Raw genomic sequence first — 25,112 nt, 5'->3', positions numbered from 1 at the left:
AATAACCTTGAAATGCTTGCATACATGGATGAGGTTTACTTATGTAAGATGTGTTTGTCCCACTATGTGTCAGTTTTGATCTTGGGTTAGACATTCATATTTATCGAGCTGCAGGTCAGCCAGAGGCAAATGTACTCGCTGAATTACAAGCACTCAAAAAGTACAGTACAAGAGGCACTCTCTCCATTTGTCTTCCTGTCTCCTTCACTGAGCTGCTCTGTTGAGGTGAACGCTCACGTCAGCGTGTTTGGAGTCTTTGATGTTGCTCTGGAGTGAAGGCAGTTATTTTTATTTATTTATTTTTTTACACTGCAGATTTCATGAGTAAGTGAAAGAAGGTCAAAACAAGGAGTAGGATACGCACATCCTAAGAAAAAGTTTCAAAGGCGCTGCATCAAAAAATCAATGCAAGAATCAAAAAAAGTATTAAGAGCTTCGAGCGACTTGGATTGCCAAAGTAACGTTTCGATCCCTCTGATCTTTTTTTAGGAATTGTGAAGATCTGTGAGATCGAAACTTTTGAAATTATAAATATGAATCTATTTAAATGGAAAGCTACAAACGACACCGTGGAGCCTGCCTCTGCTGTCCCGATGTTTAGCATTGCTCCATCCTGCCCTTGCCGGCCCTGAGGTTCAGTAATCTTACCGGAATTTGCACAAAGAGCGTCTACACCTCGTTGTGAGGACAACTTTTTGGTGTACGATGGATTCATTCATGAATTCACAACCGCAGCCCACTGTCGAAGTTACATAGTGCTATAAACAGACAACTGGAGCGATCAGTGGACATGGAATAGATGCTTCTCTCCCTGTTGAAGGTTGTTGTACTTAGAAACTACTACTTCAAGGAAAATATACATATTGTTGGTTTGAACCAAGAGGCAGAGCAGGGGAAACAGAGTAAAAAGGGTAAAAGCAAATTAAATTAAATGGTCTTCTTGGAGGAAACCCAAGAAGGCCGAAATATTAAAACAAAAAGAAAAAAAAAAGGGGAACAATGAGATGTTTAAACAAATAAGGACTATAATGTATGATGTGTATAATGTGATTGTGTCTCACTATGTTGCTGTTTTTCTGGTTGTGCGTCTGTCTCTGGGTTCCTACAGAGCTGTGAGACACGCTTTTTACTTTGCCTTTTAACTTTTGGGTGATTGATAAAATGAGTCTGTGGGAGCGAAGCGGAGCGAGGTGTCAGATAGAGAGAGGAGGGCGCTGATGGATGGACCACAAAAACACCTAAAGAGATCGGGGAGGGCACCTGAAAGCATGTCTGATTATCGATTTCACTCCCAGCCTGCTGTTACACGCATCATATCTCATTCATTTCTGTCAGCAGTTCCCATGGCAACTTCTCTTGTGTTCTTACAGGAGGCTCTTGAACCTATCACTGAGTGTGTGTGTGTGCGTGCGTGTGCGTGTGTGTGTGTCTCTTACACAGCCAGGCAGGGGGTAACATTAATGACTTGTATCTGTGGAAACACCAGCAGGAGTCTCATCAATACGCACCAATTACAAGCCAGTGCCACAGTCTATAATAGTATTGTGTGTACCCTTTGTGTGTGTGTGTGTGTGTTTGGGCGGATTAAGAGACAAAGAGAGGGACTGAGATGGATGATAATGACCTTGGATTCTTCTTTTACTGGATGTGTAAGCATCATTATGCATCAGGCTCCTGGCAGCCGTTCTTACACTCAGATGTTCGTTATAATGGCAACAGATTTGATCGCTGCTGCTGCACACATTCAATAGACGAAACAACTGTTGCACACTTTCTTTCACTTGTTTGCTCGCTCCAGGTCTCCAGGTAATGCCTTATTTTAGTAGATCAGATGTTTGTAAACACACATTATGTAATTGCCACAGCTAAATGCCTTCAAGCATAATCTAAAATAGTAAAAAAAAAAGTGTATGATGTCATGAAGTGGGCTTTTTTCTTATGAGATCCAGATAGAAATCAATTTAAAAGATGCTGTGATGTAATACAGTTTTATTCATGTTCACTCTTGTTGTACTAAACACAGGATACAATACGAAACGATACACAGTACACTGGACAACAATCATAACGCGATGCAGAGATTCCCCAATATTTGATTTTTTTTCCTTTTATTCGTGAAATAACAAAACAAATAGTGACACAAATGACAAAACGAGGAGGACAATTTTACAGGCACACAGAGAGAAAAAAAAAAGAAAAAAAAGGGGGGGAAAAACAAACAAGCAAAGAAAAAAAAAGGGGGGGGCAGAAAAAATAAGTAAATAAATAAAAGCATAAAACTCAAGTTTACATTAATGCAGGTAATTCCCCAATATTTGATATTCTGCAAGACAATGGCTTCATCCCCTAACTTCTTGTCAACACTGTCCAAAATATATATTTTTCATATTCATCTCGCTACCAAGACTAAACATCTATCACAGTCAGTCGAACACAATGGGAGCCAATCCTTCAGCCCACGGTTAGCAATTAGGATGATGTACTGCACGGCATTAGCGGCTCGAAGGTTCATACGATTTCTCTACATCTTCTTTTTTTTAATGGTGTGTTTGTATTGTCTTTTTGAAACCGTGGGCAGAACTAGTAATATCGTATTTCAGTGTTGGTGGCGGTAAAGTTACTTGAATTATTCGTGTTATTTCATTGGATTATTCAGAAAACACTTTCAAATCTTGTTGTGTTTTTTTAAACAGAATTCAACTCGTAATTAACATCATCACCAACACTATATACAAGATTCTGTTTAAATATGGAAAACGCTTTTAACGGTCACATATTATGAAAAATACACATCATCCATGTTTTCGAACACTAATATGTGTCTCTAGTCTGTCTACAAAACCCCCAACTGTGAGAAAAGTCCATCCTCTCCCTCTCTTGCCTGCTCCATTTTTCAGAAAATGTGTGCTCAAACGGGAAGTTTGGAGATTTTCCCTTTATGATGTCACAAAGGGCAGTAGCCCCTCCCCCAGGTGGGTGACACTCCCAAGGCTAGGTGTTTGTTTTCCCCTCTGAGTCTGCCTTCTCACTAAACAATATGGCATGGTGTAAGTAAGCCTAACCACATCCCCTTTCAGAGAGGGGTGTGGTTGAGCACAGCTCATTTACATATTTAAAGGTACAGACACAGAAACAGCCTGTTCTGAGCAGGGCTGAAATAGAGGGGTTTATAGGCATGATCAAATACAGGATCAGAGTGGATTTCTGGCAAGAAACTTCCAAGATATGTTTAAGGGAACTCTGAGTCTTATTTAAACTGGTTGAAAAGGAGGATGATATGTCACCTTTAATTAATAATACCAAGTCGTATTCCCTTTGCTTAAAACCCAGCAGGTCTGTCAAATCAAGCTACAAGTGAAAAAAAACACATTAAACCGTTGTATCTGTAAGACTTTCTGTGGAAAATCAACTCCAAACATGCTCTGCTTTCCAGTCCTACAGTTCTGCTTCTCTCCATTAGAGGGAGCTAAAACACACATGCAAGGCTTTTTTCAGGTGGTGTGCAGATTAAAGACGGGCCCCGGGTTATCACACAGATTAAATTAAGCTTTTGGAGAGGTGCAAATGGCTCTTCTCAGACTCTCAGATATCACACTCTGACCTGTTAGCAAATCAGGTTTTCCTGGTCCTGCCCGACACTCCCAGTTTTCTTTATGAATCTTGTGCCACTCAGCCGCCTCACTCTTTATCTATTTCTGCAGTTGTGTGCATGAAAGAGAATCAGAGTGGGCATGTGATACGTTTCTTTTTTATCTGCATCCGTCTGCATCCATCTTCTCCGTATCTGGCCTGTAACTGTAATCCAATCTGCGGGTCGCTAAGAGGCCATGACGCTGACTTCACTGTATTTCTCATCTCGTGCCCCTCCCTGTGACCTCCCTCTTTTAGCATCCTTCCTTGCCTTCTGAGCTAATGTCCAAATGACATTTAGAAAATTATGAATGCGGCCGGCGACCAGGAGGATGCAGTTATACACATGAAGAAATAGCAGGGAAATAGAGATGGATTCATGGAAGGATAGGTGAAGAAGGACATGCCGAGATTAGAAAGTGTGACACTGAACAGACTCAATTATATGAATTATGAATTTTCTGAACAGACGAGACTGCTTCTATAGATAGACTTGTAATGATAATATCCGGAAACTGGAAAGTAACATGCAAAAATTGTGCAGACACAGAAGATGTATGGTGTATGAAAATCAGGCGATGTTGATAAATTAATTCAGTTTTCTGGACTGCATCAGCACTTTCATGATATATACATATATCTACACACAGTACCAGTCAAATGTGTGTACACACCTGATTGAAATGCATGTTAATATCTCAAATACACTTTGATCTAAAGGCTTATGCTTAAATGTTTGACATGTGTTTCTTATAGAAATAGAAATAGTGAAGTTGATGTGTACGTACAATAATGAAATGAAATGTTTTACTTTTATTTTATAAATATCTACTATTATTCTTAAATGTAGAAAATAGTACAAACAAAGAAAACCCTTCTATTAGTAGGTGTGCCCTAGATACAGCTTACAGTAGCTATATTATAAGAATATAGTATACTAGGATGACTATTAATGACTATTAAGCAGCCAGTATGCTACTAATTAGCATGCTAATAAGCAACTAGATAATGGTGGTTATTGCGACCTTCATTTAAAGTGTCACCATTGTTTTCTGTTATAGCTTTAAAACTCATAGTAACAGGAATATTTGGATCCATGTGAACATAGCTAGTGCTGTGTTTGTTCTCTAATCGAGGGTGGCCAACTGGTGCAAGGGTTCGGCAAAGGATGAAAAGATTTACAATAAGAAAAATGCGCAGCAAATTCAAAAGCAAATGCAAAAACTGAAACACGTTGCAAATGAAACAAACATTCTGTAAAAAGCTAAAGTATCAACTGCATTAACATAAATGTGCTGCACATACATAAAAGATACAAAGTTGAAAACACACAAACAGATGCTGCAGTAGTCCGGCCTGGATTTTGAGGCAGCGCTAGCCGAGTGAGGGGTTCTGTATAGCTTGCATAGCTGCAGCTTGATGCCTGGAGCTAGCGCCTTTGCAGAGTGCTTGCAACTGTCGGCCATGGTTATAATCGCCCAAAAATGCTAATGATAATCCAATCCAAAACTTTCAAAAGGTAGAAAAAGCTCAGTGGAAAAGTATGCCTCCTCGCCACATTGTAGACTCTGAGAGGTGAAAATGGCTCTTCTCAGACTCTCAGATATCACACTCCGACCTTTTAGCAGATCAGGTTTTCCTAGTCCTGCGTGGACTTTCAGTTTTCTTTTTCAAGCTTGCAGGATGTAAATATATTCAGGCCGTTTTGATGGACAGTACTGAGTAAAAGATGCTGTCTAAAAGAGCTCTTTTAATGTATAAATTGTTCAATATTGGTGAATGCCATTCATTTGCATTCTAAAACAACTTTAACAGGCTTTTAGACCCCCATCAGCCATCACTTTATCACTCCTCTGGCTGGAGTGTACAGCAGCAGACAGCTTCTCTGACTCAGCTGCTTTAACACCTACACTGGTTCAAATCTGAAGAGCTGCCAATCAAGGACCAGTAAAGTTATTTTCAGAAAGTTGGCAGCACTTTGATTATTTAAATGTATGTAAAAGCAACGTATTCAATTAGAAAATGTAATGGATTCAATTTTTTTGATTTCTGGAGAGGGATTTTCAGAGTAAGAAACCAAGTTTCCATTGCTGCTATAAAGTTTTCACCCTAGAAGGCGGTGGATCTGCAGCTTCCCAACCCACCTCCATATATACTCGCCAACACCGTGGATATGGGTAAATAAATAATACACAAGGAGGGGGAATAGAAAATGAAAGGACAGACTCTTTATTAATGGATGACCTCCACCAAAACAGATGGATTGGGGGATGGGAGGAGGAGTGTCCGGTATGGAGGGGTCTTACACATGAATTTCTGTGTCCGTGTAACTCTCTTAAATTATGGAGGAAAGATGGACATACGGGAGAGAGAATCCAAAATACAGCATCATGCAGACTGACAGCCTGTCCAAAGTCGTGTGATGTGTCGTTTTCTCTTCGCTGCCCATGCTATGTGTGTGTGTATGGCTGTGTGTGTGTGCATGTTTTCAAGTGTATAAGTGTATTTGTTAACAGCAGTTTAAACCTCTGGAGGGTACACCCCCCCACCCCCCCCGCCACTTATTTGCCCTCCTTCCACTTTCTGAAGGTGCAGAAAATAGCCTAGCACGCTTTCAGAGGACTCCATTTATTCTCAGCCACTTCCTCTTTCCATCCCATATACACACTCTTAAAAACACACTCTCTATTCCGATTCCTATAAATCCTGTAGCGACACTAATTAGTACTTTTGTTATCAGAAACCGCCCCGAGCCCCCTATATCTCTGAAGCCCTTCATTTTCTCCCCTGCTCTTCCTTCCTCCTCTGGGACACACTCACTCGTTCATTCGTTAGCTGCTCGCCTCTCCCTGGACTACTAATGGGGATTAAAGGCTAATTGAGGCTTAATTGAATAATGGATTAGGACATGCATAGAAAAATGTGCACAGATGTTTTTTTTTTTTTTATCAGACTTTTTTGGAGGAAACGCTTGTCATAGGGGCATTGTTTTTCTCTAATTAAGTGCGGGGTTGAATGTTCTCTTTGTTGAAGCAGATGTGGATCGAGTGTTTCTTAAACTCGAGGGCTACCTTCAGTGGATGTTACGAGAATTACGTTCTTTCTAGTCATACCTTCAGAAGTATTTCCTGGATTGTATTTTAATGGTTAATTGCAAATTAAATACCTTATCAATTTCTTGTTCATTTGCCTTCTTCAGGGACACGGCTAGTCAACAGGCAATCAATCAATCAATCAATCAATCAATCAATCAATCAATCCATATTTGTATTGCGGCAATTCATAACAAATGTTATCCCAAGTCACTTTACTAAAAGAGTACAGCTACCTTACTCTTTGTTATGAGTAGGGTGGGGGGCCACGAGGGCTGACAAACAAACTTAAAACTGCTAGTATTTAAAAAATTGCAAACAAGCATTTGAACACTGAAAACTACGAGCTGCCTGTTGCAACACAGCCTGAATGGTGGATTTCAACATAAGTCCCACCTCTGCAAGGCAAGTATCCAATCATTGTAAAGGATGTTGGGGTGGCACCTTGGGTGGCCAATGGGGGCCCATGCCACCCCTGGCCACCCCTCTGGACACACCCCTGTCTATAACGTAATGGACACTGGTTGGAGGCGCCCTCTGTGAGTTTTTGCTCAGCGCCCCAAAGGACTCTAGACTCACCACTGATAGTGTTCTGCTTTCAAATACGTTTATGATATTTAGTTTATTTGGGGGAATTTGTGTCAGACCTGCAGCAATTAATCGATAAATTGTTCCGCAGAGCAAAGCATTTAAGCTTCTCACAGAGTAATGAAACTAGAGCAAAACAACACATTCATTTTCTCTAATGCCTTTATCTTGTGGACATTTTTAGCGGTTACAAATGTATTTTGTTTCAGTGCCAGCAGCTGCCCCATCCATTACATTTTGTATTTAAGATAGACCTTTCAAAGCCATGATTAAATTCTAGGATGAATGTCTGCTTGGATTGAGAATTTGTTGGTCAAAGGTCACTGTGAGCAAACAAAATGTCACAGAATTCATACGCTAATAAATACAATGCGTCAGTTTGGATGAAATGATGAAGCGGTGACATTTTTGCACCTATACGATAAAAGGTCAAGTACACAGTGACACACAATAACACAAGGTGGGGAGATTGCTGCCATAATTCACATTTAATTTTTTTCCTGAATAAGTGAAGAGTATTCTGTGCTTACTAATGAATGAAGGATCTTGAGTGCTGCGGTGGTGTGAAGCATCTTCATTTCTTTGCAGCCACACACTATATGTGAAACACTGTGTACCATCATGGCTATAATAACTTTTATGTCGAGCATTATCATTATCATGCTTTTATTTATACTTAAAGATTCACAAAACTACAGCTTGCCTTTGCAGGAGGCATACATCATTTGACAATGACTACAGGTTGTTGGACATACAGGGAAAACAGAATGGTGCAGAGATGTCTTTTTAATGAGCAATTACTGAAAACCAGTTCGGAAAGAAAACAATAGTTCAGGAGCCAATTTTTTTTAAATCATATTAGACCCATGTAGGCCAAAACAAAATGCTTAGAGTTAAGGATATTTTCTTTTTCATGATTCCATGCATGCTGTGAGGAGAAAGTAACCACATTTGTTGTTGATGTCAAAAGAAGCCTTTAAGATTTGATATCTTGGGTGAGTGGGGAGCATTAGTTGGTCCCATGCAGACACACCAAATGCTGTTTGAGAGCGAGAGAGGGAGACAGACGGTCGATCAGACAGACGGAAAGGGCAGGGGAGAGTGTGATATCTGTCTGTCTGCATATTTACTTTCCATCTTTCCCTCTCTCCTCCCTCCCTCCCTCCCTCCCTCTCCTGCTTTTATGCCACCATGTCAAACACCTCCACACCATCAGCAGATTGGGAGTCAGCAGGTGTGTGTGCGTGTGTGTGTGTGTGTGTGTGTGTGTGTGTGTGTGTGTGTGTGGATGGACAAGTTGTGTGTTTTGGGGGGGATGGGTGGCATCACCGTTGCCATGGGAACCGGTCCTTGTAAAAAAAAAGAAAGTAATTTGTCTGGTTTCCATAGCAATTGGCCACAAGACAGGGATGTTTCATAAAATCTACAATAAGGATAAGAACACTTTCTACTTTACATAAATGAATCGTCAGAATCAAGCATGTACAAAATGAAATGTGACCTCATCCTCCTATCAACAGGTGTTTAACGGTCTTAAAGATGCTTCTTGTGTCTATAAATACAGCATTAAGCCTAAGATGGAACATGTAAGTGGAACATGCAGTATAATTGAAGAGGTGGGCTATAGCCTACTGCATAATACATTTACATTTAACTGTTGTATTAAAATACATTTTTAAATGTTGTTAACATAGATATCTCATAATGCAGCACAAATATTAATTATTGCCTCAGTTATTTATGCATCATATTGGATTCCTGGAAAGCTCTCTTTTTTTTTTTCCTGTGTCATACACGCTGTCACTCACTTGGCGTGAAATGTGTGTGTGTGTCGGGGTGTGTGTTTGTTTCTCTGCATTGAAGCGGCGCGGCGCGGAACGGAGAGGCGGGGCAGATAAGGGCACAGAGAGGGGAGGCTGTACCCCGGTTTGAACGCCGTTAATTAGTGACGTGCCTTCCTGCGAGTAAGAGCAGTCGCTGCTGAAAGAGCGCAGCCCGGTGGAGGATGAACGGGGACTCCGTCAAACCTCCGGGGCGATGAGGAGCGGAGAAGACGGACGACAGAGAGCCTTCTGCCGCAGAGGAAACCCAGATTAGGCTGATTTGACAAAACAAGCCTTACCGGCATCCCCAGGGCGAAGGACTACATTCCACGTCACGCATCCTGCGACTTCCACTTATACCCACCGACCCACCCGACTCGACCACCCAGCGGGTTGTGTCGGGGATGTGAAGGGTGGAGCTGAACACACCGGCAGCCGACAAGGATCTTGGTCTGACTGCATCTTTAAGATTTCTGTCATGAGAGCGTCGGTCCCCATGTTTAGGTATGTACAGCCTGGCTTCAGTGCAACTTTCTCTGCAACCTGTCCGAGTGAGCAAACAGAAGAAGCGACTCAAATCACGAGTCAGTTTCAGTAAGGAGTCTAATTATAATCCAATTGGTTCTGCATTTTCCCCTGTTGCGCACAGATCCATATAGTTTACAGGAGGCAACAGCGCAGCAGGGTTTTTAGCTATTAAATGTAAAGTAGGCTATCAGGATGCTCCCTAACCGCAGAGCAGAGAAATGCTGGTGCATTTAGCAGCTTTGTCCTTTGCGCTTTTCCAGCGGATGAGAGAATCCCAAAGGGGAGAGGCGCACCTGTAAGCAGGGGGAGGGTTGGACTCTCCCCCCGGCTGGTGACCTCCTGCTCCAGGGAACAAACTCTCCCATCACCCTGGTCTCTCCTCTCCTCTTTCAGCCCCAGATCAGAGAAGTCCACCGATGCGTCCTGCAGCTCCTGATGCTCGACAGTACTCCGGGGCTTTCCGGTCGGTGGGAGAGGCTCGAACCGCGGCCGCGCGCTAGGATGCTGCGCCAGGTGTTGCACGCGGGCCTACGGACCTCCTTCCACGCGCTGGGCCGGTTCGTGGCGAGCCACCCGGTTTTCTTCGCCTCTACGCCGGTGCTCCTCTCCATCCTGCTGGGGGCCAGCTTCAGCCGGTACCGCGTGGAGGAGGACGTGGAGAGTCTGCTGGCGCCCAAGCACAGCCTGGCCAAGATAGAAGGCAACCTGGTGGACAGCCTGTTCCCCGTGAACCGCTCCAAACACGCACTCTACTCCGACCTGCAGACTCCGGGACGCTACGGGCGCGTCATCGTGACAGCCCGAAAGGGGAGCGTGCTGGACCAGGGTCACCTGGACACCATACTGAAGGTATGCACATGCACAGTTCACATCTCTGAACAGTAATAATAATAATAACTTCATCTATATAGAACCTTTTAAATACACAGGTTTACAAAGTGCTTTGACAAACAGCAAAAACAAGAACAAACTAAACCAAACACAGAAGAACATAAACAACAGCAAGAACATAACAAATGCAAAATACTCAAAATAATTCAACACAATTCAACAGAAAAGAACCCAAAGTGCACGATACCCAACAGACATATATAACCCGACCATCATAAGAACCATCATAAGAACCCAGGCAACACAAGAACCCAACAACACAAGCTGAGACCAAGAGGAACCAAAGATTTAAAAAGATGTAAGAAACTAAAAGAGATAAAAGCAAATCAAAAGATAAACAGCAATAAGAAGGTAAGAGCAGTAAAAGAAAAAGAAACAAGTGGTTAAAGGGTCAAAATAAAAAAAAAGGGGAGGTAGGTTACATTAATGCATGATGACCCTGACAAAACATGCAGAGGCTACATGAAGTGGAATAAATGAAAAGTGCTTTTGAGAGACACTTAGAATAAAGTTTATAAAACCAAAGAATAAGCAACACATCTAAAAATAGACGGATGAAGAAATAGCCTTCTGTCAAGCATAAAAGAAAGATTTTGATTGCAGAGTTGGAAAATCTATCAGTACAAACATAACAACTAAAAGATAAACATAGAATAAACAACTTCTAAGGCTTAAAAGAGTTAGACATCAATAAGAGTGTGTCCAGTGAGCCTAAAGCCTCAGTTTGTTTTTTCTAACATCTTTTATTGTAATTTTTGGAACATTTTAGCCTAGCTACATACATATTGCCACCATTTCCCCCTGCTCGCTCTCAGGGTGGATTAATGCTGTCATAATGTACGCCTACGCCTACAACATTGCAAGTTAGACTAATGTAAGGTAAACTACATTGTTTATTTGTAACTCAAATGATAAAACAACAGGAACAAAAACAATACCCAAATGCAGAAGGACAAATGTCAAGTTTAATAAACAACATATTCGATAAGTCATTAGCTAACTTTGCACAAAGTTAACATTAGCATTAGGAAGACCTCATCGTTTAATATATCAAGACATGATAGGAGAGTATGTCTCACGGTGGCCATGTTGCCCTGTGGTCACGCTTAGCATGGGTTTACCCCCAAATGTTAGCACTGGTATGAAGCGAAAGGAAATGTTAACTATCTAAAGGCTATGTTAACCAGCTCAGAGTATTGTGTTTAACAGCATTATTAGCCAGGAATTGGATGAATGCTAAAATTAGCAGTTGTGACAAGGATTTCATAATCCATTTGGGATGAAAAAATGTTGAAATATAGCACAATGTCCCCTTCAGATAATTCACTTTCCATTTTCTTCCAGTTGTAGATCAATCACCCAAATTACGTTACAGGCTTATTGGATTTAAGCCTTTGGTGTGTGATGTCCTACGGAAATGGCCACCATGTGAATATGGATAATTTAATCACTTTCAGACACTCTCATATAGGTAAAGATCACCGTCTTCTGGCTGCAGAACATGCATGCCAGCTGTCTACCTCCTAATTCACAGTGATTGATAAGTCATTACATAAACTAACACAGCCCCCCTGCTAATAACCTCAAAACCTCGATGGTCATGAATCTGAACTTTTTAATTACGAAGCGGAAGTTGGTCAATTCCCAAACAGATTTATGAGTATCAGCTGGAAATCTCTGAAAGCAGTTATAGCCAAATGATTTCATAAAGTAATACAGATATAATCCAAGCATGCTGACTAAGAAGCATCAAGCTCTTTTCTTTTTTTTTTTGGCTTTGTCTACCTGTCCATGCATTTTTTATGTGTGATTATCAAATATAGTTTTTGTGACCCACTTAAAATACAACGAGAATACAGTGCTGGTCCTCAGAGGACTGCAACAGAGACTGAGGAGTTTAGAGCTGTGCATCATTTACAGAGAGAGATACACTGATCGAGGATAAAACCACTGTTACATACAGACTGTTTCTCTTCATCTGTGAGGTTCACACCTTTGTAATATTGTTGTAATATTGTGTCCATGGCTGACTCGTTCACTTGTGCGTCAGTCTGTGAGCGCCTGCTTTTTTTTTCCCAAACTGCCTCTGAACAACGATGTGAGAATGAACTTGTTCTGTGAAAGAGAGTCAGCAGAAATAGCAGATACTAGACAGGATATCCACTTTGTAACAAATAGTACAAATCATGAGTCATACCCAAATACTGGATTGTTTTTTCTAGTCTTTTTCATCTCCTGACAGTGAAAACATGTGTGACCTTTTCTCTTCTATGATAGAAATAATGTTTAACACGATTAATTAGTGTCTGTGCAGCATTGTGAGTTAAATCATGCTCTTGTTTATTGATTTTTAAGAAGTCAGAACACAACCTCACCTTAGATGCTCTTGCTTAGAGAGATTATTTCATGAACCTGAATTTATTATCTCTGTGCTGGAAATACGGTTACTCGTGATGTCAAACGTTTTTAATCATGCAAGAGCCAGATTCAATCGACCAGTTCCTTTCGTCCAGAATGAAATATCTCAACAATGAAATATCGATGTCATTAATTTTTGAGCGCACCCTTATGATTTCCCGATCATGGCTCCTATACACATAGGTAATCCAGTGGCTACTATCCAGCAGGTTTTGTAAAGTTGCAAAATTTAATTTCAGACATTCATGGTTCCCAGAAGATGCATGTTAATAATAATATTAATAATAATAGATTGACTAAAGCACCTTTCAAGGGACCCAAGGACCCTTTACATAGTGGAGAGACCAAACAAAGAACAAAAAATAAGATTAAGACAAGTAAGAGAGGATGGGAAGGCAGAGCTATGCGAGTTTGTAGGCTGTGGAGAACAGATGGTGTTGGAGGATTTTTTTGAATGTATCTAAAGATGGGGCATTGCGGATGTCTTGGTGTAGGGTGTTCCAGAGGGTGTGACACTGAAGGGCCTGTCTCCATAGGTGCGAATGGACAGCAGGTCAGTCTCTGAGGACAGGAGGTTTTTGGGATGTGGTTTGTGGGTGAAGGAGGTTGGAGAGGTACTTAGTGGCAAGGGCGTTGAGGGATTTGTAAGTGTGGAGGTGTATTTTGTATTTGATGCAGAATTTGATCGGAAGCCAGAGGAGGTGGATAATGGTTGGGGTGATGTGCTGCCAGGGCTTGGTGCGGATCAGGACTTTGGCTGCACAGTTTTGGACATATTGGAGCCTGTCTAGGGCTTTGCTGGTTACCCCAGTCAGGAGTCACTGAGGCAGGAGGTTATGAAGACTTCACTTTGAAAACCAAGAGTATACTTCCGCTTCCTATAAGAAGTCTATGGTTAATTTAACATCCTCAAAACACAAAACATTATAATGATTACACTCAACAAACTTGAAATGACTGTATTCTATAACCACCAATCTGAGAGATTTTTAAGCCCCATTTACTGGATAGTTTCTCATTAGTTCTGTCAGCTGATAGGGTCTATTTAGAGACAACATCTTTGAAAGACTATCAGTATAGCCAAAATGTGTTTGTCTCCTTTCTAAACAATGGCACGTGAAAAAGGTGCAACAACACTGTCCTGTATCGTGTTGTGTTGTAGATTCTATTGCTATAAAATGCAGGCTCAGAATATAACTGTGTCGTCGTAAATCCCACAACAGGACTGCACAAGAAAGGACCATTCAAAACCAATCAATTTCCAAAGACACATTCCCACACACAAACACACACACACACACACACACACACACACACACACACACACACACACACACACACACACACTCACACTCTCCTGAGTCAATGCAGTACTCTGAGCTGGGAGACAGCTCTGCCCATGTTCACTGTGGCAGAAACTGGCATCAGGCCTGTTGCTTAGTAACCAGCCCTGTGGATGCTGCTGGCACTGTTGTCCTCTCGACATAGAAACGGAGGAGGTTTTGAGACCACTATTGTTACTCTTGTCAACTAAAGGCACACACACACTCCCCCACATATCTGTCCTTCTTATTCACAAGAACAAAGTTGAGGCTCAGAGTAAAGCCAAACACACTTTGAGTTCCACTGTTCTACACACTGAAGAACTTTGATAGAACTCTCTTTTTTTTGTGCTTTTCGCAGTGTATTAAACAACGGGGAAGCTAACTTCTTTCTTGATTGTGTGTATGCGTTTCATCTTCACACAGCTCCACAGGCAGATTTACCAGATGCAGGTGACAGTCCCGGCCACAGGCCTCAACAGCTTCAACTACTCCTTCTCCTACCTCTGTCTCCCCGATGAAAAGAACATCTGCATCATTGATGACATCATACGTGCCATGGAGGAGATCCAGGCAGCTCGCGCCTCCAACCGAACTGTCCCAATCCTGCGCTACCCGATCACACAGCTGGTAGACGGAAGGCAGGCGTACATCGGCCACCAACTGGGTGGAGTACAGGGTTGGGGTCCCAGCGGGGCGGTGCGTAGTCCTGGCACGGGCAGCAAAGGTGAGGGTGTACGATCGGCAAGGGCACTGCAGCTCACCTACTACCTCCAAGCGCGCGGCGACCTCATGGACCGGGTTGCTGGCCAATGGGAAAAGGCCTTCTGTGCGGAGTTAGAGACGTTTGCGGTGTTGCACCCGAAACTGGGACTATACCCTTCCACTTCCTCTTCTCTGAGGACGGACTTTCAGTTCTCGTCTGTGCTGGCACGACGCCCCCTGTTGGCAAGCTTGGGGGCGTGTGGTGTTCTCGCAATCCTGTGTTGCTCTATGAGGGACTGTGTGAGGTCAAAACCCTGGTTAGGACTGCTTGCTCTGCTGTCAATCACTCTATCGGGCCTCACTGCTGCTGGGATTCTCAACCTGACCGGGGCAACCTACAACTCTTCATACCTGGGAATCCCGTTCGTCATGCTGGGTAAGTTACATAAATAACTTTTGATAGAAAAATGTATTCTTTCTTTAAAGACGTTATAACTGAGTCCATGTCTTTATCCTCCCTTTGTATGAAACTACCGCGTCGGTGTGGGGATTGGGATGCAGTTGTTGTAACTTATCAACAAAGTTAGGCACACAACATTTTGTGTTGCACAGGTCAGCATGTATCCTGGACAAATGTCTTGTTTAAAGCGTCCCCAATTTGGAAGGTTATCAGTCCATAATAATTTGAGCGCGATACTGGATAGTCCCTATGATCTGTGGACAAAGAATTTTCTGCACAAATTCATGACAATGAATGATTAACATGATAGCATTTAGAGTTGCCATTATACCAGAATTGTAAACTTCAATATGATAGTTATAAAAGTTAAACAAAATCGATATCTGGTTTGATATCATGGCAACAAAAACTGAAGTTCTAGGCCCCCAATACTGGGAATGTTCTTGTTTTCAGCTATAAAAATTTGCAAGCAAACTCATACACACTGTCTTAATTGTACATATTTAAAATGGAAACTGTGTGTAGAAGCTTGCTTGCAATGTTGTGATGGATTTGTGCCCTTTTTTTTGCACCTGTCATGTGAAATAGTTGTTGTGTTATTTAAAGCTTTATAGCACTTACTATCATTTTTTTAAATAATGGAGATTGTATCTTTAAAAAACATTTGGTATCAAAAAGTAGAGAACATGACAATGACGCATTCCTGGCAATCTTCTAACTTTTTATTCTTGAGTCTGTCTATGTCTTCATTCTCCATGTGTTTGTAACCGGGCTTTTAGCTCAGCATATTCGATGTACTCCCTTTGGGAAGTCAGGGTTGTCAAATGGAAGGGAAATCTTTGCACAAAAACAACATAAAAAACTGTAAAGCAGAAATAAATCTGAGGAAGAGCAATGCTTGCATGTACAGGTGGGAGCCAAGGTGAACATGGCCCTTTCTCTTACATCACAGCCTGCCTGTGTTCACCGTCTGCTTATTTCAGAACCTGTGATGGGTGTTGCAGATGCCAGCCTCAGGCTGAATGCCATTTCAAAGTAGACGGATCGTCAAAATGACTGACGGGTGGTGGAGAGTGAACTTGACTTTCTGAGGGGAGGATGATGGAACTTTCAGTACACTTTTAGACCGAGGGTAGCAACTAAATAAAAAAGTTCCCAAAAGAGTTACTTGAATTGGAGTGGAGAAAACGGGTTGGTATGCTTTGAAGTAGGCGCTTGTTGGGTTTTCAAGAGTGTCTGCCAACACATTTCTCACAATAGAATTGAGGAACTGCATCCAGTACTTTCTGAAACCAAAACTCTGACGCCCATTTTTAGCATTGGTTGGCCAGATGTATCTAAACTTCTTAAACTATTTCCTTCTTCTTTAAATATTTTGTGCACCTATGAGTGCAGCCCGAGAGCCAGACGAAAGTCGGTCCAATCACATCAGTTTATCCAATACTGTACTGTAGTGTTTTTGTGAACAACCAACATGGCTGCTGCTGATGTAGACCATTCTGAATCAACTTTCAGTATTAAACAAATTTGGTGGTGGTCTGTGTTATGTTCAAACATTGGGCGTGGCTAATAAATGGTGCCATTTGAAAAGCCTTGCACTTTTGAACTAGAAGCCATATGAGCTGAATGTTGGAGCTAGCCTTGCTCTGATTGGTTGCAGTGAACATATGCATTTCTGTTTGCAACTTTAGCTGAAACTTCTTTGAATTAAAAAATAAATGGAGAAGTCCTAGACCAAAAGTGACGCAATATGGCAATGTTCGGCTACCTCAATTGATTTTTTCTTCATGAAAGGCAACCCGAGGTCAGGGTTAACTGTGGCACTAAAACTGAGTCAGTGGTCAAGTATGACTCAATGGGTGTAAATTAGTGCAGAAAAAAAAACCCTACATTTTATTAAGCAGTGAAAGAACTATATTTTAATGTGTATTGATCACTTCATTGCCCCAGTAAGGTCAGTTCTGCTTTTCCTCATGGCATGTAGACTTGACCAGACTTTGATGGAAGCATAGTTCTTGGAAACAATGCAGACTTGACGTCACATGTCTCATGACCGAAGTCCTAAAGGGGCCACAAATCTATAGGTTGGACGTTTCCAGTTTATCAGAGGAAATAAAACTCTTTATTGAGAACATAAGTCTAACAGAGGCTGCAGCAGGGTTCTAAAAAATGTGTTCTCTTGCATTGGCAATAAACCCAAGTCATATATTTATCCTTTCTGTTCTGGAATATATTTATGGTGGTTTGAAAAAAAGATATAGGCCTACTGTTGTCGTTTTTTATCGACAGCGGGTTAGCTTACAATAAGTTGCTTTAACGGTGGAGTGTCACTTCATCTACAAGACTTGATGTACTTCAATATAGATGTAATATATCGATATAAACATGTTTCTACTTTCGGGTGGAAATCTGATTTGTTTTGGCAGTACTGTTAAAAGGAAAGCAGATACAGAAAAAACAGACAAAACTGAAAAGCTGCAACAAGATTTTAACAAACTAGAGGTTAATTCTATCTGCATGCCATATGTGTGAAGGCGTATTTGCAGTTTATCTGGATTGCATGCAGACAGTTGGATGTGATGAGTTAAACCCTCACGCACTTATGCAGTCTATACCATAATTACTCTGTAAATGTGGAGGAGGAAAAGCTGCTGTTGGGCTTAAAATAACTGCAGACGGAGCAGAGGAAACAGGGGAATGGAGACTAAAAGGGGGGTTCGATGAAATATCACTCCAAAGTGGGGTCGGGAGAAGGATTGTCTTTGCAGAAAACAAAGTTAAACTGAAGTTAGAGGGAAGGATTTCTGAGAATCAAGTGGGCAGACAGAAAAAGGTGGGAGGAAGTGTGAGGAGAGAGGAAAGGATGCAATTACACATTAGAGACAGAAAGAGCATGAGAGAGGAGAAAAATGTGGATTCGTGTGGACTGTTTTCATCTTTTTCTTTAATAATAAGACAGAAATGTTGTTACACGGGGCCTATTAGCTAGCAAAGCTGGCAGGAAGGACAAACTGATGTGTTGTAGTCATGGGATTTCTGGCTCTTCTTAGTGAGCAGGATCGTTTGGCTCAGCTCAGTAATAAGAGGCGGCTTTATTTAATCACCAATGCTTCTACCTCTGATTGATATGTGTGCATCTATTTTACTGAAATTATTAATTCCAATTATACTTTACCATATAATTCCTATTTTACCTGATGTTTGGTAAAAAAAACAACGTTATACCAGCAAGCACTATGGTGAGCGGTATGGAGAAAATAGTGTTTGTTTATAAGGAGGGGCACATTAAAGATGGAAAGGGTTTGAACATTAATACATCTCAGTCATCTATGTTTTTATTGACCAATATTTTTGTCCATATGCACAATGTTAATATTTGTGGAGATCTAAGTTGATTTTCTTTGACCTTTAAGGCACTGTAGAGCTACAACTGTCCATTACTTTCAATTAACTTTCAGATTATTTTCATGATAAATGATTACAATCTATTTAGTCTTTAAAAATGACATCTCCCTGGGTCTGACAAATTGTAGCATTTATTTCTTACGATTTTTTGACATTTCAAAATCGCATAAAGAATTTCCTCACATAAATGTTCATTATTGTATTCTTTATTTTTCCCATGGAGGAAGCTGTTTTTTTTTTCTTAAAAATATGTCCTTCAATGTGAGGTCTTAGAAAATACTGATGTAACCCCAATGTTCTCTCGCCCCAACAGTTTAAATTGAAGCTTTCCAGTATCTTAAATCCAATTTATGACACGCCAGGGACAGAAAGGGTTATTGCAAAAGGACATATCCTTTTCTAATGGGTATTTTCTCCTTGTTTGGTGCCTTAATGTGTGTCTGTCTGTGTGCGATCAGACATTAGCCCGTCTCAAGTTCTGGTAAAATCCCCAAATCCTTGAGCAAGTGCTGTCCTCAGCCTGGCTCTCCTTTCTCTGCAACATTAACCTCCACACCTCTTTCCCTGTCATTCACTGTCTAATTCCCTCTCTCTCTCAATCACACACCAGACACACACACACACACACACACACACACACACACACCCACAAATCACAGATCTGCAGACTTTCTCAGCTGCACCCACGCCTGAAGTGCCGGTACGTTGTGCCTCTGCCGAGGTGTTAAGTGTTTCGCCATGGTGAGGTCACTGGTGAGACTGTGTCACTGGTGAGTCATGGTTTCCATGGCTACCATGGTAGAGGAAACCATTTAATACCGTCTCCTGCAAATATACAAACATGTATGTACATGCGCATGAACCTGGACATGCATCTCGCGTTTACCTCAACTGGAGAATGAAGTATGTTAGGAGATAGAGCATTGACTATTTATTTAAAATGTCTGTCTACATGATGTTTGAAGCCCTGCATCTGTTCAGTATGGAAACATGTAGTTGCACATCTGTTCAATTATCCTCAGAATGTGTTCAATTTTGTATAGTCTTCCGTTTTGGACTCTGTTATTAGGTTACATTTTGCCGTTTTAGTGCTGCAGTGTTCCAACTACTCAAATTGGATTTTTAAACTCATCATAAATCTGCATTTCCAGTGTCTTAGATCTACCATGTCACACATTTCCAGTTCAAACAGGATTGAGGTGTGACATCACGCAGAGAGGACAAAATCAGGAACACTGAGTTATTACACTTCATCTTGCAATGTTGTGATTCTTCAAGATGAATGAGTCAAAGCCAAGCAAGGAGTGGTAGAAACGTTATGGCAAAGGAAACAAGTTCTTGAAATCTCATGCCATTGTGGGAAAAGTTTGTATTTTGGCAGAACTCTTGATGAACCCCCTAAAAAAGCTATAATTACAAATTTTCTGAAGTATAACAAGCTGTTAAAGGCTGTTGTGTACAATTGTTTTTTTCCCAATCATCTGTTGAAATAAAGAAGTGCCTCTTTAGCAGCTACATTTTTCACAATGTTCGCTAGCTTTTTTTGGCAAAAACAAAAAAAATAACAATTGTAAAAAAAAAAAAATCATGTGAAAAAGGAAACTGTTGTTTTCTAAGTTAATTTGTGAGTTTGGAGAATAAGACAAACACTAAAACCTCTAATTTGCTGTCTGTAGAACCAAAACAATGAGCTGAAATTCACAGCTAACTTGGGTGACAAAGAACTGCAGAATCTAATTCTGTGCTGGTTCAACACAACTTTGCTATTACATGAAGTCAAATAAGCTAGATTTTGTTATCAACTAATTAGAAAGAGTATCATTCTGTAATACAAAGCAGCAATGGAAAACAATATTTCAGCTCAGATAAGAGCAGACAGAGTTTTTACAGGGAGCTAGCAGTACTAGCAGAGTTAACATTCGCATAGTCTGTGAGCTATACGGTAAATTTAACATTTTTGATGAACTTACCAAAAATACTACCAACTTCTACAACATTGGGGGAACTATAAGTGTTTAAATTAAGGCTTAAAGAAGTCGTCTGTGTCTTATTTAAAAGGCTTTATATGCGATTTTTCACACTTAAATGTAGAAATCAAGTTTATCCTCTGAAAATAACTCTGTGAGTCATGACTGTCTACAATGGGTGTAACACCCGAGTCCCACTGTCTGTGATGTTTTCAGAGTTTTCAGAGTCCTATCTTCAATTTGTTTACATCGTTGGGACGGCCGGCTGACTCCTCCCCTCGTGTATAAAAGTTGTTTAATTGAGGGACTAGAGAAAAGAAGAATAACATACTGTACTCACTGCTTAACTGTGTTTCTAGATCACGCTCATTTCAGGTAAATTTACATGCAGTGTGAAGATACCAGCATAATAAAGATCGCTAGCATTAGCATGCTAACACAACAATGCAGCGCAAGTTGTTTTGGTTTCATGCTGGTGCTCAAGGGCGACATCTGCTGGATCAAAAAATCACATATAAAGCCTTTAACCGGGATAAAAAAAAACAATCCCAATGATATAGCAAGGGATTCCCTTTAAATGTAATTCAACTTACCTTCCCATTTCTGTTTCCCATAAGGTCACGGGCTCTTCGGCTCCTTTGAGATGCTGTCATCATGGAGGCGGACCCGGGAGGACCAGCACGTGAAGGAGCGAGTGGCGAGCGTCTTCGAGGATGTCATGCTGCGTTTCTCCGGCTCCACCATGCTCCACCTGATGACACTCGGCCTCGCCGCCTCGCCTTTCACCAACATGGAGGCCGTCCGTCTCTTCTGCCGAACCGCCGCCCTGGCTGTCACCATTAGCTACGTTTACACGCTGTCCTTCTACAGTTCCTGTCTGGTGATCACCGGGTATCTCGAGACGGGCTACAGACACGGCTGCTTCTGTCGCAGAGTCCCCAAACCGGACCGGCTGGATTCCAAACCGGCCTGGTACAGGTGTTTGATGTACACGCGCTACCAGGACGAGACTCACGCGACAAACCCGCCGCACGGGGTCGTTCACGGAAACGCCAACTCGCCAAACCCTAACCTAGCGCACACGCATTCTCACACACACCCACACACAGTGAACAATCCTGCCGCACACGCACACGGCCATGTGGCTAACTCCACGCACACACACCAGCACACGCACACGCACACACATTCAACTGCTAACACAGAGCATCATCCGCCGGACTCTCACCTTTTGCTGGGGTGTGTGAGGCGTTGCTATGGAGACTGGATCACTAACACCTATGTCAAACCATTTGTGGTTCTGCTGTATCTGGTTTACATCTCGTTTGGATTGATGGGCTTCCTTCAGGTAAGACAACTAACTGAATCATTATCCTACATTCATGTGTTTGCAGACATCCCATACTTGTAGTCCTTTATCAGGTGAGTAGGGAAGAGAACTACAAAATTCTTCTTTTTTTTGCGCTGCAGCTCTGTGAGACTCTAAATTGTCTGTTCGAGCTCTAATATGTTTCTTTTGTCGACAGGTGACCCAGGGTTCAGACCCCAGTGCACTGGTTGCCATGGATACAGCGACAGTATTGTACACCCGTGCCCAGCAGCGGTACTTCAGCTCCTATTCCCCCGTCATTGGATTTTACATCTATGAAAGCGCCCCCTACTGGAACGCCTCCGTGCAGCGGGACCTGCTCGAATACGCCAAAGGCTTCCAGCGAATCAGCTGGCTGGAGGCGTACCTGAACTACCTGTCGGACCGCAACCAGTCCACCAGCCAGCCGCGGGAAAACTTCACCCACACGCTCCGCCACTCCTTCCTACGCGAGCCGCAGTTTGCGCACTTCGCGGACGACATTATATTTGCGGAGCGGGGTCAGGGGGAGGAGCCTGACGTGGCGGCGTCTAGGATCTTCCTTGTCGCCAAAACCACGGAGAACAAGCGGGAGGAGATGTCAGTGCTGCTGGACACGCTGCGACGCCTGTCACTGACCTCGCGTGTGCGCTTCTTAATCTTCAACCCTTCCTTCGTCTACCTGGACCGCTACGCCGCGGCCGTCAGCTCCCCTCTCAGACACTCACTGCTGGCGGTGCTCTTCCTTCTGGGTCTGTCCTCGCTGGCGGTCGTGGAGCCCCTTGTTTCCGTGTGGCTCGGCCTCACCCTACTCTCGGTGCAGTTTGGAGTTTTGGGTTTCATGACTCTATGGGGGGTGGAGCTTGACTGCATGTCTGTGCTGTGTCTGATATCTGCCTTGGGGCACTCAGCGGACTGCAGCGGCCCCCTCCTCTGCGGTTTCGCCTCCGGTCGGGGCGACAGCCGGACTCGCTGGGTAAGAGTGGCGCTAGAGAGACACGGAGTCCCCTCTCTACAGACACTCATCTGCTACAGCGCCGCCCTGGTGCCTGTCGGCTCCGTCCGCTCAAACCTCACGCGCACACTTTTCCGCTGCCTCACCCTCACGGCCGGCTGCTCGGCCCTGCACACGCTTGCCTTTCTCCCCACCCTCCTCACCTTCCTGCCCCCCTCCAAGAGCCGGGGACACGGACCCGAAGGTGAGGGGCAGACACAGGAAGTGGAGTGTGTTGAAATGAACGACAGCACCCGAGTAGTGGATCAGATTACCACTGTCTGAGCACAGGATGATTTGAGTTTTCTTCCTTTTTTTTTTTTTTTCAGAGAGACGGCCTCTTGGTTTCCATGGTGACTGCCCACTGGGAACTGTCCCATTGTAGTCAGAGCTGTGATACAGCAGAAAAGATGCTGATCTATGTAGAAAAAGAAAAGAAAAGGAGATTGTCATTGAGGGAAAGAAGACAGAAAAACAGAGGTAGAAGATCAAGAGGAAACAGATTTGAACAGGTACATGAAGGTGTGAGTCTACTGAAGACGAAGAGAGTGAAGATGATGTTTCCAGTGCAGTGTATCCATGGTTACCTGCTTGTTGTAAGTGCTGTGTGGCATGTAAATGAGAAAACGGTCGATAAGGAGATGAGGGTCAGCCGAGGTCAGGCCTGGATTTGTGATTTTTTTACCATGCAGAAAAGTTCCACCATTTTTCACTAATACTTGCTTTAGACCTGATCGCATTGTTTTGCTACTGCTTTTTGTTCAAGATGGCAAAATGCATAAATACAGCTACAATGACATGAGGCAATCATCTGTAAGACTCGAGTATTTCTACTTAACTGCTGGAAGATTAAAGTCAAATCAAGAAAATGTGGTCTGAAGTGGTTTTTATGTTGTTGCATTTGAAGTTTGTGATGGTGGGTATCGTACAGTAAAACAAGCACTGGCAGTGCTGATAATTTAATATAGGATTCACACCGATATGTACCTGACATCGGTAACTGAAAGAATCATTGGAAAAGACATGTCATTGCAATGATTATGACACTTATTACAAATCATGGTTTTTGAGAAGATTTTCAATTTGTTGTCATCAGCTGATTAAAAAGCAAAATCTGCATAATACTAATGACTTCAACCTTTTAAGAATTAGAAATACTTTATTACTCTTCATGGGAAATGTGGTCGTTACACACAAAATACCAGTTGCCGTACAGGAACATGAATCTATTGTAAATAAAATAAGAAAACAGTATCATAGAAATAAAGTTGTGTTTAAAAAAGCGGAGCAACAAATACAAAAGCGCAGTATTTAACAGTAAGTTATAACAAGGGTATTGCACAGAGTAAATAAAGAATAAACAATGAATAAGGGAGGAGTTTACAATCATCATTGTGAAGAAGTCCAGGGTCGGACAGTGTTTGTACATTCAGGGGGGGGAGTTGTAAAGGATTGATGGCCACAGGCAGGAATGATTGCCTGTGGCGTTCTGTGGTGCATCGCGGGGGGGGGATTCATTCTTTTGCTCATGTCTTTGACCACCATATTGTTGAGTGAGTGGTAGACAATGTCCGTGATTACACGCAACTTAGACAGCATCCTCTTCTCTGACACCACCGTCAGAGAGTCGCACTTCACCCACACAACATCAGTGGCCTTGTGGATCAGTTTGTCCAGTCTGTTGGAGTCCGTTACCCTCAGCCTGCTCGCTCAGCACACAACAGCAAACATGACATGACCGGCCACCACATACGCATAGAACATGCAGAGTGCTTTGTCTTTAAGGTTCAAGCTAAGCTTAGCTAAGAGCTCAGAAAATGACATCTGATTAGAGAAACATGATAAGTGTGTTCCACTGTCATTTCTAATCCCTCAGTAATAAGGAGCTCATTTATTTACCAAGACAGAACATAAGTATTAAAAATAGATGTTACTTTTCAA

The 25,112-nt window shown here is 42.3% G+C and overlaps 1 protein-coding gene across 2 annotated transcripts; it reads left to right on the top strand.

The window, feature by feature from the left end:
- The first annotated feature begins 8,848 nt into the window (after positions 1–8,848).
- Positions 8,849–24,040, top strand: ptchd1 (patched domain containing 1). 2 transcript variants are annotated; one of them, XM_020656589.3, is made up of 5 exons: positions 8,849–9,637; positions 10,055–10,510; positions 14,719–15,433; positions 21,447–22,177; positions 22,356–24,040. In XM_020656589.3, the coding sequence occupies exons 2-5, from the start codon at positions 10,097–10,099 to the stop codon at positions 23,454–23,456; spliced, it is 2,961 nt and encodes a 986-aa protein (XP_020512245.2). In that variant the 5' UTR covers positions 8,849–9,637; positions 10,055–10,096; the 3' UTR covers positions 23,457–24,040. The 2 variants fall into 2 exon arrangements, with proteins under 2 accessions (XP_020512245.2, XP_065805063.1); XM_065948991.1 differs by having other exon boundaries at positions 8,849–10,510.
- The last annotated feature ends 1,072 nt before the right edge of the window (positions 24,041–25,112 follow it).

Source organism: Labrus bergylta, chromosome 20 (genome assembly GCF_963930695.1).
Source record: "Labrus bergylta chromosome 20, fLabBer1.1, whole genome shotgun sequence".
NCBI lineage: Eukaryota > Metazoa > Chordata > Actinopteri > Labriformes > Labridae > Labrus > Labrus bergylta.
This window is presented reverse-complemented; position numbering and strand designations above follow the sequence as displayed.

Excerpts from the sequence above, each read along its gene's own strand:
- ptchd1 (XM_020656589.3), top strand. The coding sequence starts at position 10,097 with ATGCTCGACAGTACTCCGGGGCTTTCCGGTCGGTGGGAGAGGCTCGAA. Across the intron at positions 10,511-14,718 it reads ACCTGGACACCATACTGAAG|CTCCACAGGCAGATTTACCA; the intron begins GTATGCACATGC and ends ATCTTCACACAG. Across the intron at positions 15,434-21,446 it reads AATCCCGTTCGTCATGCTGG|GTCACGGGCTCTTCGGCTCC; the intron begins GTAAGTTACATA and ends GTTTCCCATAAG.